The sequence below is a fragment of the Pteronotus mesoamericanus genome, unplaced genomic scaffold (assembly GCF_021234165.1).
Source record: "Pteronotus mesoamericanus isolate MK-2021 breed Mesoamerican mustached bat unplaced genomic scaffold, CSHL_Meso_final contig_20, whole genome shotgun sequence".
NCBI classification, from domain to species: domain Eukaryota; kingdom Metazoa; phylum Chordata; class Mammalia; order Chiroptera; family Mormoopidae; genus Pteronotus; species Pteronotus mesoamericanus.
Genome location: NW_026555085.1, coordinates 98,999,640 through 99,013,333, shown reverse-complemented (window position 1 = coordinate 99,013,333; position 13,694 = coordinate 98,999,640). Strand labels below are relative to the sequence as shown.

Genomic DNA, 13,694 nt, shown 5'->3' with positions numbered 1-13,694 from the left:
TGTGACTCACCCTCAACTGTGAGATAATACAATAGCCTCTAAGGCTGTCTCCCTACCTCCAATGGATAATAAAGGCATTTTGAAAATGAAGGCTCTGCATAAGTAAAAAAAACATGGGACAATCCCCTCACCTTGGTAACCTGAAAGTCCCAGACATCGAAAATAGAAGAACAGGGTGGGATCTGGCATTGTGCAGGCAAAACAGATGGGACGAAGTCCTATCTTTAAAGTTCACGCACCTTACACCTACAATATTCTCTAAGACCCTTCCTCTGGGCATATTTATCTTCTTTCACTAGTAGTTTCCAGTGTTTACTAAAATTCTCATTTATATGAAACAAGAATTTTTAAGATGGTGCCCAATAAGTTATAAATAAAATACACTATTATTACTTTGAGGCCAAATTTTCTTCATATACAGATAATTGCAAAGAACCAGCCATGTACATTTAGGGTCATCAGAGGGTGCTAACTGGCTCACTGTGCTCCACCACCCATGCCCATGGCAAAAGTGAGGACAAATTAAGATCCTTACTTACACCAGAAAATGTTTTAGAAACACCCTGTCAGTACCAGGGCACGAGTTGCAGGTGGGGACCGGTCACTGTTGTGCTGCCCCATTACTCAGTGGCCACCAGGCTCCCACATTCTGGACGACTTGGAGAGAAGGCTCACGGGCGGACCTGGTACAGCTTACGCCGCTGCTTCAATGCACTGTGCCTTGACAGGAAGAGGAGTAAAAGGACAAGCGACCACTCCACCTCAAGCCAGCCCGTGAGCGCCAAAGACTTAAAAACGCAGAAATGCAGGGGACATCATCCATGAAACTGGCTTTTGGTTCATTAAAACAAATGGCGGTTTCCACGTCTCTGGACTCCTAGTACTTCCACTTGCAGTAAATCTCAGTTTAAAAAGTATCGAGTTACTCAGTTACATTATGATATACAAGATAAACCTGGAGTATTCCTTCCCCCGCCATGAATTAAAACCAACTGCGGCAAGACAATCTCGGCTGAGAAAACTGTCTCCACTAGGTTCCCGCTGGGCCAGTGGGAATAGATATTAAAGGCAAGATTTTTTTAAAAAAGGACAAGATTTCACTGTCCTGCTGCTTCCTTCTTCACTTGTCTCTTCTACCTCCCACTTTACCAGGTGGTCACAGATATACCTGGCATAGGCCCTGACTGGTGTCGTTCAGCGGGTTGGGCATCGTCCCACAAACCAAAAGGTCACCAGTTTGATTCCTGGTCAGGGCACATGCCTAGGCTGTGGGTTCAGTCCCCAGTTGGGGTTTGATGTTTCTCTCTCTCTCTTTCAAAGTAAATAAATAAAATCTTAAAAAAAAAAAAGGACACCTGGCATATGTATGGCTGATCCTTGAACAACATGGGTTTGAACTGTGTGGGCCCACTTGTATGTGACATTGTTTCCAAAATCTCATGCGGAACTGTAAATGTATGTTCTCCTCATGATTACAATTTTTTCATTGTTTATGCCATTACAGCTGTCCCCGTGTTCCCCTTCACCTTCCATTAACCGGTCCCACATTCCCCTCCTGCTTCTCCTTATGATCTTCTTAACGTCTTCTTTTCTCTAGCTTGCTTCACTGTAATTACGCAGTACATGACACATATAACATACAAAATATGCATCAATCCCCTGTCTGTGTTATCATTAAGGCTTCCAGTCAACGGTAAGTTATCATTGACGTTTTGGAGGAATCCAAAGTTATCTGCAGAGTTTTGACTGTGCAGGTGCCCTTAGACCCTACGTTGTTCGGGGTCAAGTATACTTATCAACTGTTCACACGAACCTTTCTCCTTCTCCCTAGACTTCCCCACAATCAATACCTCTCAAATACACTCAACTCCCAAAATTGAGGGGAGCTCTGGAGTCTCCGAGGTGTCAGACAGAGGCAGAGTCCCCAGGAGCCCGTGGCTCTTCCAGGCCTGCATGTTAAGTCTACGTACTCAATCAGGTAACCCAAAATCCCTACACCTGTTCAAAAGCAAATGGCTCCCAAGCATGGGAAAAGCATTACTAAGAGTTCAAGCTGGCTGCTCGTCTCTCATTCAACCTTCTCCTGAAGGCAGAGAGTTCATTTTTTCAGTGCTTTTTTCTTATACACTAACAAAGGCCTTTAACATAGCATTTAGGAGTTTCAACATGCTCTGAGATTGTTAACTCTAACATTCATTTTTCAGAGAAGGAGACGAAAGGTCCTGAGAAATCACGTGAATGGCTCCAGACCAGAACCTTAGCTGAGACTTAGCCCTGTTTATCATTCAGCATCATCGTCAGAATAGCTCTCCAGGCTGAAATTATATTATTTTATCAAAACAAAGTCATTGTTCCTTTCATACAACCATTATAAGCTGTTCATTTTCTTTTCTGTGAAGAGGGAAAAAAGACAAGTGCAAAAAACTACTTCAACCTAATCATGCTTATAATGATGTGACAGTAAATAATATTACAGTTAACTATTTATGTCATTCTAGTCTAACAATCAGGTACTATTTAAATCAAGAAAACTATCAATAATTGAATGCTAAAATGTGTGTATTGAATTTCAGAATTCATGTTCTTCTACACGCTGAGTATGGACAATATGCAAAAATGCACGCACACAGATCCCACTGAAAATGAATACCACTCTGAACACTCAAAAAAAAAAATGTAAACGAAAGCCTGACATGAAATAAAGTGAAAAGATCCACACATCACAATCTGACACTGGATAAAATTTGGGTCCTGTGGAAAGGCAACAGTAGTACCTGGAAGCAGTTCTTTTTTTAATAGACTGCATTATGAAAAAGTGGTTGAGAAAGCTTAGTCACTTTTTCGTGGCTTAAAGCTTTTTCCCCCCCTTTCATTCCAGGCTTAAACAAAGTTCAGTGGGGCATCAAACTGCCTGTTTTAAATTACAGTCTGTATTTTAAAATAGAATACATGCACGGCATGTTCCTGAAGCTAGGGGGTGGGAGCGTTATTCATGGAAAATTGAAGGCCTGTTGAGTCAATAATCTTCTTTCACACAGTAACAATTTTCAGCTAAAATTTCTTGACCCAAACAAAGGAAAACAAGACCATTCAGTTATTTTACAACAATTTAAAGAAGGCAAAAGAGAAAGATGAGAAACACAGAGACACCTCTAAAATCCCACACTGTGAAGGAAGAACAGAATATTTTGCTCTCAGGTAAGATCCTTCTCTACATACATTTATTTCTTCTCCTAAAAGTTACAGTTTTTTATTTTTTGGAGACGAGGCATTCACATCACAGTATCTCATGCCTCTGTTAAAAACAAACAAGAAAAGGAGAGCCTTCTAGTAGTCATTAATGATGTTTGTCAACCATTTCCAGCTCTCTGCCTTCTCAGCACACAGTAGGACTGCACTTTCTGTACCTTTATGATTGGTACCACTTTGTAACTAATTCTGGCAAGTCAAGTGTGAGTAATGACTCACTTCAAGACCAGTGACAGACCCTCCTGAGTGCTGTCTTCTCTCTGGGACAGGGACTGTCAAGGTACAAGACTGTGGCTGCTCTGTTAGTCTGATTCCTTGAGTTGCTGACCTTCTGCCAAACTGTGTTGTCCATGTAACGAGAACGAAGGATATAGTTTTGTTGTCTTAAGCCTGTGAGACCCAAGCACTCTCTGTCACTACAGAATGCCCATCCTGGCTGGTACAACCCTAACAGGTACCCTCGGAAGCGCCCACGCATGTAAGGTGCCCAGGTCACACCCAGGAAGCTGTTACAATACAATGGCGGCTCTGCGGGCCAGCAGGTCTCTGCTGGACACACCACCACCTCAAGTCGAAGCTTTCCCCTAGGCCCTTGCTATTCACCAGTGAGTCAGAAATCAGGCCCAGAAGAGGTGACAGAGTGGGAACTCTTGCCAAAGACCCAAGAACAGAAAGATTAAGTGTTCTCCCAAATCTCCAGCACAAGATTTTCAAAGCTCTTTCAGGTATAATTCAGCACCTCACAGCAGCAGGAATGCTGCTCTCTGGTGTTTCTACTTAAGAATCAAATCAGTGAATTTCTTTTCTCCCCCAGAGATAAAGGTTAACATGTTTCTTTCAGAGTTAGATGAAACAGAGTATTTCAGATAACCTACTAAACCACTTTTAGAGAGTTCTAGTCATAATTTAACATCACCTTGGTTCATCACATTTTAAATGTATATACGTGAATGCACATATACACACATAAATAAAACAACATGAATAGATATTTAATACTCTTACTGCAATGACTCTCATTTCTTTTTTATTTCTAATCTTTGTCAATATGGAAACATTTTACATGCCTGAAATTATATTACAAATGGAGTATCTATTCTTTATATTTCACGTGCCATCATTTTGTGAATTCTTTTCTCTATCTCTGCATAGTCTTCACAGATTTTGTTCCTATTTTCACAGGAATAACTTTCATGAAGTTGAAAGTCCACTGGGTTAAATGATGTGAAATTGCCATTTACAGGTCAAATATGTCTGGCTGTTGAATCGACAACAACAGAATTTTCTTAACTACTCTTCAGTGTTTGAACATGTTGATTGTTTACAGGTTATAACCTCAGAATAAATCTGCTCTAAATATTTTTATGCATTTATTTAAAAATCTATTTTCTTGGTATATATTCCCCGATGTGGGGTTGCTGCCTACAATGTTGCTTCTTCCCTTTATTCCTCTCCGGGGAAACCCAGTGTTTACTCTGAGATCAAACTCCGACTGTCCCCTCTTTGGGAAGTCATCCAGAACTCCCCCAGGCCCTTCAGGAGACAGGCGCTGTGCATATTTGGAAGCACTGTTCTATAGATCTTGAAATTTTTCGTCTACCAGTATGCTTTCAATGGCTTCTGAGCTCCTGAACTGACAGTTAATATTAAAAATAGTTACTTCCAGTCCAGAAGAAAAATAAACCCAATTAACCAATCCACAGATGCTACTATGAGCTCCTGCTGGTTATTTGTCTCCTGTTATATAGAACAGATGTGTGTCTTTAGTTACCTACAAAGTAGCAATCATAAATTAAAACCTATTTCCCACCTAACCTGGACAATCTGAAGTAAAATACATTCAAGACCTCTGCCTGATCAAGAGGAAGGCGGCCCTTGCCCCCTGCAGATGCCAGAGAAGTGGGGGCACCCGGGAAAGGGGCAAGGAGGCTCCCTAGCTCAGCAGGCCGAGAACTGCTGTTGGGAAAAAAAGAAACAGCAGGTTAGAAGAGAAGCTGCCCCTGACCATCAACTGTTTTTCATTCTTGCATTAAAAAAATGCTAAAGTTAAAACATAAAGGAGCTAAGCTACTGACAAATTCTCCTAGCCGAGCCCCCAGGCCCAGATGTGAGAATTCCTTACAAATGGAGGGGCGTTCTGTGGTTTCTACCGTAAGCCGGGCACTGTTGCTCACTGGCTGGGCGGAGAGACTGAGGCCCAGGTGTGGTTCTACCTGCAAACGGAACTGGAGGCCGTGGCAAAGGCTCCCCGGGCTCACGCAGGTCAGCGCAGTGGGCTGGGTCAAAACCTTCCAGTCCCTCATTTGTTATGGCAAAATCTGTATGCCTACTTTTCTATTAGCCAGGAGTATGTGCATTCATCATCCCTCACTTAATGAGCCTCATTTATCAACTACAGATCATAGTTATCCTTCTATTATCAAAACCAATATCCTGCAAATCAGTTACGTTTCAGCCTCTCTTCATCTCCAATTTTGTCTGGTGCCTATTTTTTATAGTACTCCTTCATTAATTTTTTTGGAGCTGACAGTCCCATAAAAATGGGTTGAAATTCATTTCCCCCATATTTTAGATGGAAATCTTCAGAATATTCTGTGAAAAAGTTTGCAGGGTGTATGCTTAAAGAAATGTGTTTTTAAAAACTAAATGAATTTTTAAAAATAACACATTGCCACTAAGCAAATATCTCAGCTATAATGAATTTAGAATTATCTATTTATTTGAACAGGACCGAAGATCTCAAATTTAGAAACACTTTGCACACAAACATTTGAGTTATTTAAAAGCAAACTATAGTTCTTTTTAAATATTAATTTATTCAAACTCTCCATTTATTTAGCCTGCTTTTACCTGGAAGAAATCCAAACTGGTGAGGTGTTACTGAATATTCATTTACAGAACAAATATCTAAGCGTAAGATTTTTTTTGAAAGAGGAAGAAACATACCTTCCCACTTCCTGCTAGCTCTTATCTTGTTCAAGTATTACCTTCTATCCTCAAAATGACTATGAATATCACAATATTCTAGGGGACAAAGTTATAGAACATCTCATCCTAAATAAATAATCCATATAGGAAAATAAACATTTATCAGCAGGATGGTTCACTTTTCCTAAATTAGGACTTTTGAGTAAGGTCTTTACGTGTTTCCCTCTAACTTAACTCAAAAAGAATTGATGTCTCCATACTGAATAGGCCACTGACTAAAATTACACTTAAGACATGGTAAATCTGAGCTAAGAAATGGAAGCATTGTGTGTTCTGCTGAAAACTCCTCCAAAACGTGTCTGCTCCTTTGGTTAGAAATGAAGCCGGGACCGGCGACATCTGCAGACAGGAGCTGACAAGGCGCCCTCCTTCAGAGAGCCTCCTGCCCCTTGCCGGGGCACTCGCGGCTCCGCGGCTCCCCAACTCCCCGCGCTCTGGTGACATTTAGAGAGCATGGTTAAATAGCTTACAGCTTGTTATCAACACTTGAACACTGAGACAAGGTGACAACAGTTAGACTTCTCAATTATTAACATTTTTTAATGTTCAGAATAATTTGAAGAGCCTCAATCAACAAAGACAGCTACATTCTTAACCTCTTAATGAAAACCATTTAAATCAAGTTCAAGATACAAAGTTAAGAAGTTTGCAACAAACTCATTCAGCAGTCATACATCTAATTCTTACCTGGTAGCTTTTAACTTTTGAAAGAATCTACCACTAACAGGATAAGGTCATCTTCGCAGTTTATATTTCTAGTTGGGTCAAGAACATAATAAACAGCAAAATCCAATTACAAATCTCTTCACCTAGCTTTTTTCAATAGTTTTCAATTGTTCACAGGAACTGTACTATCAAATACATATTTAAAATGTCCCTACTAACATATCATCAATATTCATACATGCTTCCAAAGTCTATGCCTTTTTACCCTACCCAACACAAATGTCATTAAAGACTAAAAGAACAAAACACACAGGATTCTTTTCCAGTGAAGGCAGATCGTTGTATGTTCTGTTGCTAATACCTAATCTCCGGAGTATTCTTCACAATAGCACTCACCAACCATTCTCCTCTAGGCTTCCAATACCCTGTTTACCATCCTCTCTTTCAAAGAACAACCAGTGTTTACTACCTTCTTCCTTTCACAAAGGGCCAAAAAAAAACAAACAAAAAAACAAAAAAACTATGCTTTATCTAAACGTTAGCATTTCCTACTAATTGCAAACCCAACAAATGTGCCACAAGCCCTACGCTACAGAACAGTGATGATTTCTTAACTAAACTGGGAAAGAGCAAATCCTTTCCACATCAACCTCCTGAAATATTTCCTCTTTAAGGAGGAAAGGGTCACAGGAGGTTTTTAATGACCTGGGGGGGGGGGGGGCCCTGCAGGGGGTGCGCGCCCTTTCAAAGGCGATTAGAACGGGACTGGTCATACTCTGTCTCTTAGGTAAACAGAATAATGGACCTCTCTGAAATACAACTGGTGGCAGGTCTCTTCTGAAAAATAAAACAAATTAGTTCCTTCTAAACTGAGGAACATTTAACAACTTGCTCAGGTCCCTGGAGGAGAAAGCACTATTTGCTTAGATGTGGAAGGAGAGGAAAAAAAATTCAAACCTTTTTGTTTATTTAATTCTTTACACATATTTATATTTGATTAACAACATATCTGTACTATATTTACTGAAATTACGATTACTGTTTCTGTCAATTTATTCACTTTTAAAATTAATAAATACATTATTACTAAAGAAAACTGTTTTCACTCTCCTTTCAGCTCCATAATCCAGAGGTGCCCACTGCTGCTTCTCTTGAAGCTTACAGTCAATAAGATGACCCTGAAAAGCCAGTTTCCGATGAAAGACAACATCTGTAAGAAGAAAACCACCCTGCAGTACAGGTAGGGCACGCTGGCAAAGCTGAGGTCCCCACAGTGCACAGAACATGGGCTCTCCTGGTGTCCGTTTGGTGCCTTGGAAAAGGTCTCTTAAGCAATTAAAAGAAAATTCTAAAACTGGAGAAGGAATGTATTTAAAAGTTTTTATATATGTTCTATTAGGAAAATGCCTACTGAATAAAACATAGTAAATACTCTAAAAAGATCCTAGTCTAACAGGGCCAAGACAACTATAAAAATAACCACAATAAAGGATAAACAGTGAATGCCACAAAGATGAAAATACAACAAAAACCTCAACAAAAAAGTGCATTAAATAAAGGAGTTAAGTTTATAGCATTTTTTAGACCTCCTACTGTTTATTTTGGTTAAATTCTGGCTTCAATTCATATCAATATTAGAGACAGAAAAAAAACTATAGAATGTACTCTAATTTTAAGTGATAATATTCCAAGGAGGCAGAATTCTTCAAACTAATTTTTATATTACATGCTTGTATTTTAAGAATTGTTAATAATGGTTATACAAAGGGTATGTAAGCTAATGTATCTCAACAGGGAAATAGCTGTGTGATTAAGAGGTATAGAAGTAAGTGGACATTATTAAGGACGATTTGTTCTGAGATTAAGTCTGAGCGCATTAAGTGAGAAGCAAATAATACTGGTCATGGCCCCAAGGCAAACAGAGGACAAGTATTAATTTATCAGTCATTAGTTTCATGTAGATGATTTGAAGATCTAAGTTGGCTGGGAAACATAACTGTGTTAGCTACTGAAGATCATCAAGAATTTAATGGCATGCAAATACAGACAAATGCCAGTTCAAACAATGGTGAGAGGACAACTAACTAAGGGATCAGATTATAGGTCTTGCATAAAGATGTTGGAAAGGTCCTGACTGCTTGTAACAACGGAGAGTTAACTGCATAACCAACACAGGCTAAAGAAAATACTGTGTGTGCAGAAAAGTATTACAAGATCTCTCTCAATATAAGCAAAAAGGATAAACCATAACCACTTGGGAAGGTTCCTCCTATAGTCACATATATAATAAGACTTAACTGGTTATACATTAGAATCATTGTGTTACATTTTTAAAAAGTACAGATAAGACACAATTTCCTTAGTTACAACCTACAAAATCAGAGGTTACAAATATGGTGGATTGTCTTTTACATTAAGTAAAAAGACAAAGTTTATATTACTGATATTGAAAAGAAAAAAATGCAGCGTATCTACAAAAGACTCCATAGGAAATTCAGATGTGATAACAAGTGTACAAGTAGTTTTTCACAGTGCTTTTGGTATCAACTTAGCCAGGTTGGAAAACTAAAATATTTAATAAATATAACACTAAAAATATATGATATTAGAGCCATACTGAGTATCAACAAACCTTTCCACCAAACTATAATCGCCTTAATGGTGTACGACATACAAATGCAGCATCCACATAAATAAAAACCTATTCATAGACTTTAAATAGAAACTTTCTATTCAAACAAAGCTTGTTGAAAGGAAAGTGGGGCATTAAAATTCACTTAAATAAAGCCAATTTTTATCTTAACAGATTGGGGGTGTGGGGAAGGAGGGGTTAGGTACACTGTTTGATCCACATAGTTTGTCCTCCATTCAGTGACTAGCATGGCACTTCTACATAGTCACCGTAAAACCTGAAAACTCTGCTCTCTAAAAAAATATCAGTGAAATGTTATTGAGTCAATCAGCATCTTATTTATCTGTGAGTTACAAAAAAAAAAATAAAGAAAACACCAATTGGGACATTTCTTTTATTAAAAGTTTCACAAGAAAATCTATGTTATGAGCAACCTGAAATACTCTTGGGAAGTAGGCAAGACAAAGAAAGATGAAGAAAGAAAGCAAGTCATTATGTGATGTATATACAAATAGAACAATTCAGAAAGCTTAAAACTGTTGATGAATATACTGACTCCCTTCCTAAAATACTTCAGCCCCAATATCAGCACTGAATTTAAAAAGAACCGGCCCAGAGCAGCCCTCTGCAGCCGATCTTCTGGGCGCCCACACTTGGGCGGCACAGGGGAAGCAGCGCACCGCACGCTGTTCTTACAGCTCCACAGAGCACCCGCGTCCACAGGCAACCAAATGCCCGGCCTGTGCATCAGGATATGTCACCAGCCAATGACAAACCTAAAAGCTAGGATTCTCTAAAAACACTGAAGATCTGGTGGAAGAAAAGTGGCATTCATTGTCCATCTGCTTCCCAGGAGCCAACTTAAATTCCTAAAACTATGAGCCAATTTCCAAATATTCTAGCAAATGTTCCATTATCAACAGTATTCTCTCTCTTTCCCCCTCCCCTGTCTCTCTCTCTCTCACTCACTACATGTTCTCCAAAGCTGTGATTTATCTACTAAAGAAAAATCCTTAGAGCATAACACACAGAATCCATCACCTTCTTCATTTCTTCAGAAACCAAGCAACTACACAGTAAATATTCCACTGTGATTAAAAACATGACCACAATACATTTCACCCACCATAGAAATAAAAGCTGTAAAAATAGGGTTTCAAAAACATGTGCATCAGATTCTAAGATAACAGACATCCTATAGCCATCACTTACCTTCTTCTCTAAGGCTACATGGAAGTTGCAAACAGGTGCAGTATACACGGCAAATGCCATGTGTAACATCCATTACAAAGGCTTGTCCTCAAATGTTTAGAAGCAATATGATAAATCTTAAACATATTTAATATCATGGTTAGCCTGAGCTCCTACCTTATATTTAACTTAATTTATAATTAACTTTAGAAGTCTAAATTTCTTAATAGAGATTAAGTAATAACAATAATTCCTCAAATCAGAACATTTTAACAAGAAAATAAAACTTTGCACAGACGTATTCTTTTGGTTTATAAGGAAAACCTTATTTAAAGTAGGTTGCCTATTAAAAAAGCAAAGTAAGCACAGAGGGACTGTCTGTGGGCATCGATACGATAGAGCCACTACTCTGGTCATGTGTTTCCGCCACCAAACAACATTTGCTCGTGGAAATACTTACATGCTGCTTTTTCTAATTTCAGGCTGAAATACTTTCTTTTGGGTTACTTCTCATATTATAAAGTTCCAGAAGACATTCAAACTGCCACCGGATGCTTTATCTCATCATGTATACCCTTTGCCCAGTGGGAATGCCCTCCCACTGAACTCCTGTATAGACACCCCTGGTCCGTACGACTGCCAGAGAGCAACAGGCTATACAAAGTGCAAGTGGACTACACCTTTCTGCCGCACACCCACCAGCCAAAGCAAGCCTTCCAGCTGAACTCAAGAGACCCCTACCACTGGAGTAAACTTATCCGGGGCTACACTGCTCCTAAAAATAAAACCCCAAAAGAAAAAAATCACAAATATATCTGAAATCTGGAAACTTCTCTTCTAAACCTTAGTATAAAGTAGAATAAACAAAAACGGCAGCTCTTTTTAAAAATCTTTAACTCGTTACATTTCCAAATCAGCATATTAATGTCTTACTGGTAAACTTGATGGTCTTTCTTGTTGTATCAGGTTCAAGTCTTCGTGGTTAGGTTTCCCAGGAGCCATAGGAGGTTGAGACCTAGTTCCATAGCCTTCCTGAGACATGTCCTAAACAAATGCAAACATAAAGCACTTCATAAATATCTTCATGAGTCATAAGCTTCTTCAGTAACCAAAATGAAGAAAAGGTTTATTACAAACTATCAACTTCTGTTACCTTTAAGTAGACAAAGAATGTTATAACTATCATTTTTTAATACTCTATCAAAAGTGAAAATGAAAGTCAAAAAAGGCAGTGAATCCTCAAGAGCACAGACAGGTATATAATTAAGATATAAAATTATCATGAGACCATATGAACTAAAGCCTGCTGTTGAGTTTTGCAGGGAGATGACGCGTGAGTGAAGGATGGGGAAGGAGGTCCACGATAACCAAACTTCCTTCTGAACCAAAGCAACGTAAAAGCTCACTTTACTGTTTAACTCTGATTTCGGCTGAGGTGCCTTTAATATTACCTTGAAAATGTTAAAATAATTATTGAAAACTTTACTATCAACTGACTTTTAATATGTCCTCTCCATAACCCACAAAACACCACCATTATTAAGCTCACAGTGTCCTGGGATTTCTACAAAAGCAATAAACACTATGTATACAATTCCGTATGTTCACGTGGCAGGGTTTCCAGAGAACCACAATAAAGGAAAAAACAGCAGTGGGGAACGAAACACACCCAAAAACCCTGCTGAGGTACCAGAAACTTATCATTAACATGGCCTTTCTGGCACCCTGTCAAGCACTTTCCCAGGATGCATTCTGCATGGTCTCAGTGTTGTGCTGAAGTGGTGTTATATAAACCAAATCCCACACCGCACCAAACTGACTATACACCAGATCCCTCGCTGGTTAATATGTATGCTCCGCTACTAAACATTCTACCACCACTGACGCCCGAAGTCAAACAGCAGGACAGAAAGTGAAATACTTCTTGCAGCACGTCTTAATTGGCACTCAAAGTTGAACAACCAGTTTCCGATTGAAGAGGGAAAAAATGGAAAATATCCCTTAAAAATAAAGTTCTCTTCCTTTCCCTACCAGTTTAAATGTGTTAGAATTAATGAAACATAATATGTGTGTCCTACTTCTCCTGTTAATTCCTCAAAATATGACTTTAAAAATTAATGTTTATTTAAAAAAATTAAAGTTTACTACTTGAAACCCTATAAAAAGCTTCTGCCGCCCTATCCCTTTCTCGCACAGTGTGCATTTAAAATTACATGGCTCCTTCAGCCAAGAAACTTTGGACCAGTAGCTGGCACTGCCAGGCACACCGGCCCAGTGCCGGGGCCGCCCGCCTCTCCACAGGCTCAGCGGTACGGATGGGCCAGCAGGCCAGCATTTCCCAACAACCCTTCTCCCCTTTAATAGACCCACACACACAATTAATCAGGGTGTCTAACCTCTAACAGCAATGCCCAGTCAGTAGTATACTTTTCTGAGGAAATTAAACCCAAGTTGCCCAGGTTTTTAACTTTTAAGAGTCAGGTAAGCACATGCAACCCAAGGATACCTTTAAAAAGGGTAGCTCCTCAATCTGGTGGCCCGCAGAGGGTAACCATGAGGCTGCGGGGGACACCAGCCAGTGCCGAAAGACGGTCGCCACTCTCACTGCCCCCTGCCCCCAATGCTGGGTCCCAGACTTCCACTTGTCACACGGGTCTCCCGCTGGCTGCCCTGCAGAGTCCTTTAGATTAACAGCAGGGATTTCAGATCAAGTAGGGCACAAGGCCTCCATTCAGGGGCCTTCACCCTGTTATAAAGCCCCCCACAAAGGTGCAGGACAGCCTCACAATAGGCAAACAAATGAGCAGACCCCCGCTTGCTGCACACGCAAACACACGCACACGCTTGCGGGAGGTGCTCAGACCCTTATTTTAGCAAAGCTTCAGTTAAGAAGCAGGAACCGGCTCATGTGCCCTATGCCTATTATTAGCCTTTTAAATTTCTTATTTGCTCTTTGTAGCTAAATGAA

General features: G+C 39.6%; 1 protein-coding gene across 4 annotated transcripts in view; it reads right to left on the bottom strand.

Annotated features, from left to right (window-relative positions):
- Nucleotides 1–13,694, bottom strand: part of ARID1B (AT-rich interaction domain 1B) — a 399,594-nt gene that overhangs the window by 241,474 nt on the left and 144,426 nt on the right. For all 4 annotated transcript variants that reach the window (XM_054570149.1, XM_054570150.1, XM_054570152.1 and 1 more), the window contains exon 4: nt 11,660–11,770. In XM_054570149.1, coding sequence (XP_054426124.1) covers nt 11,660–11,770 — 111 coding nt within the window. The remainder of the gene's footprint in view (nt 1–11,659; nt 11,771–13,694) is intronic.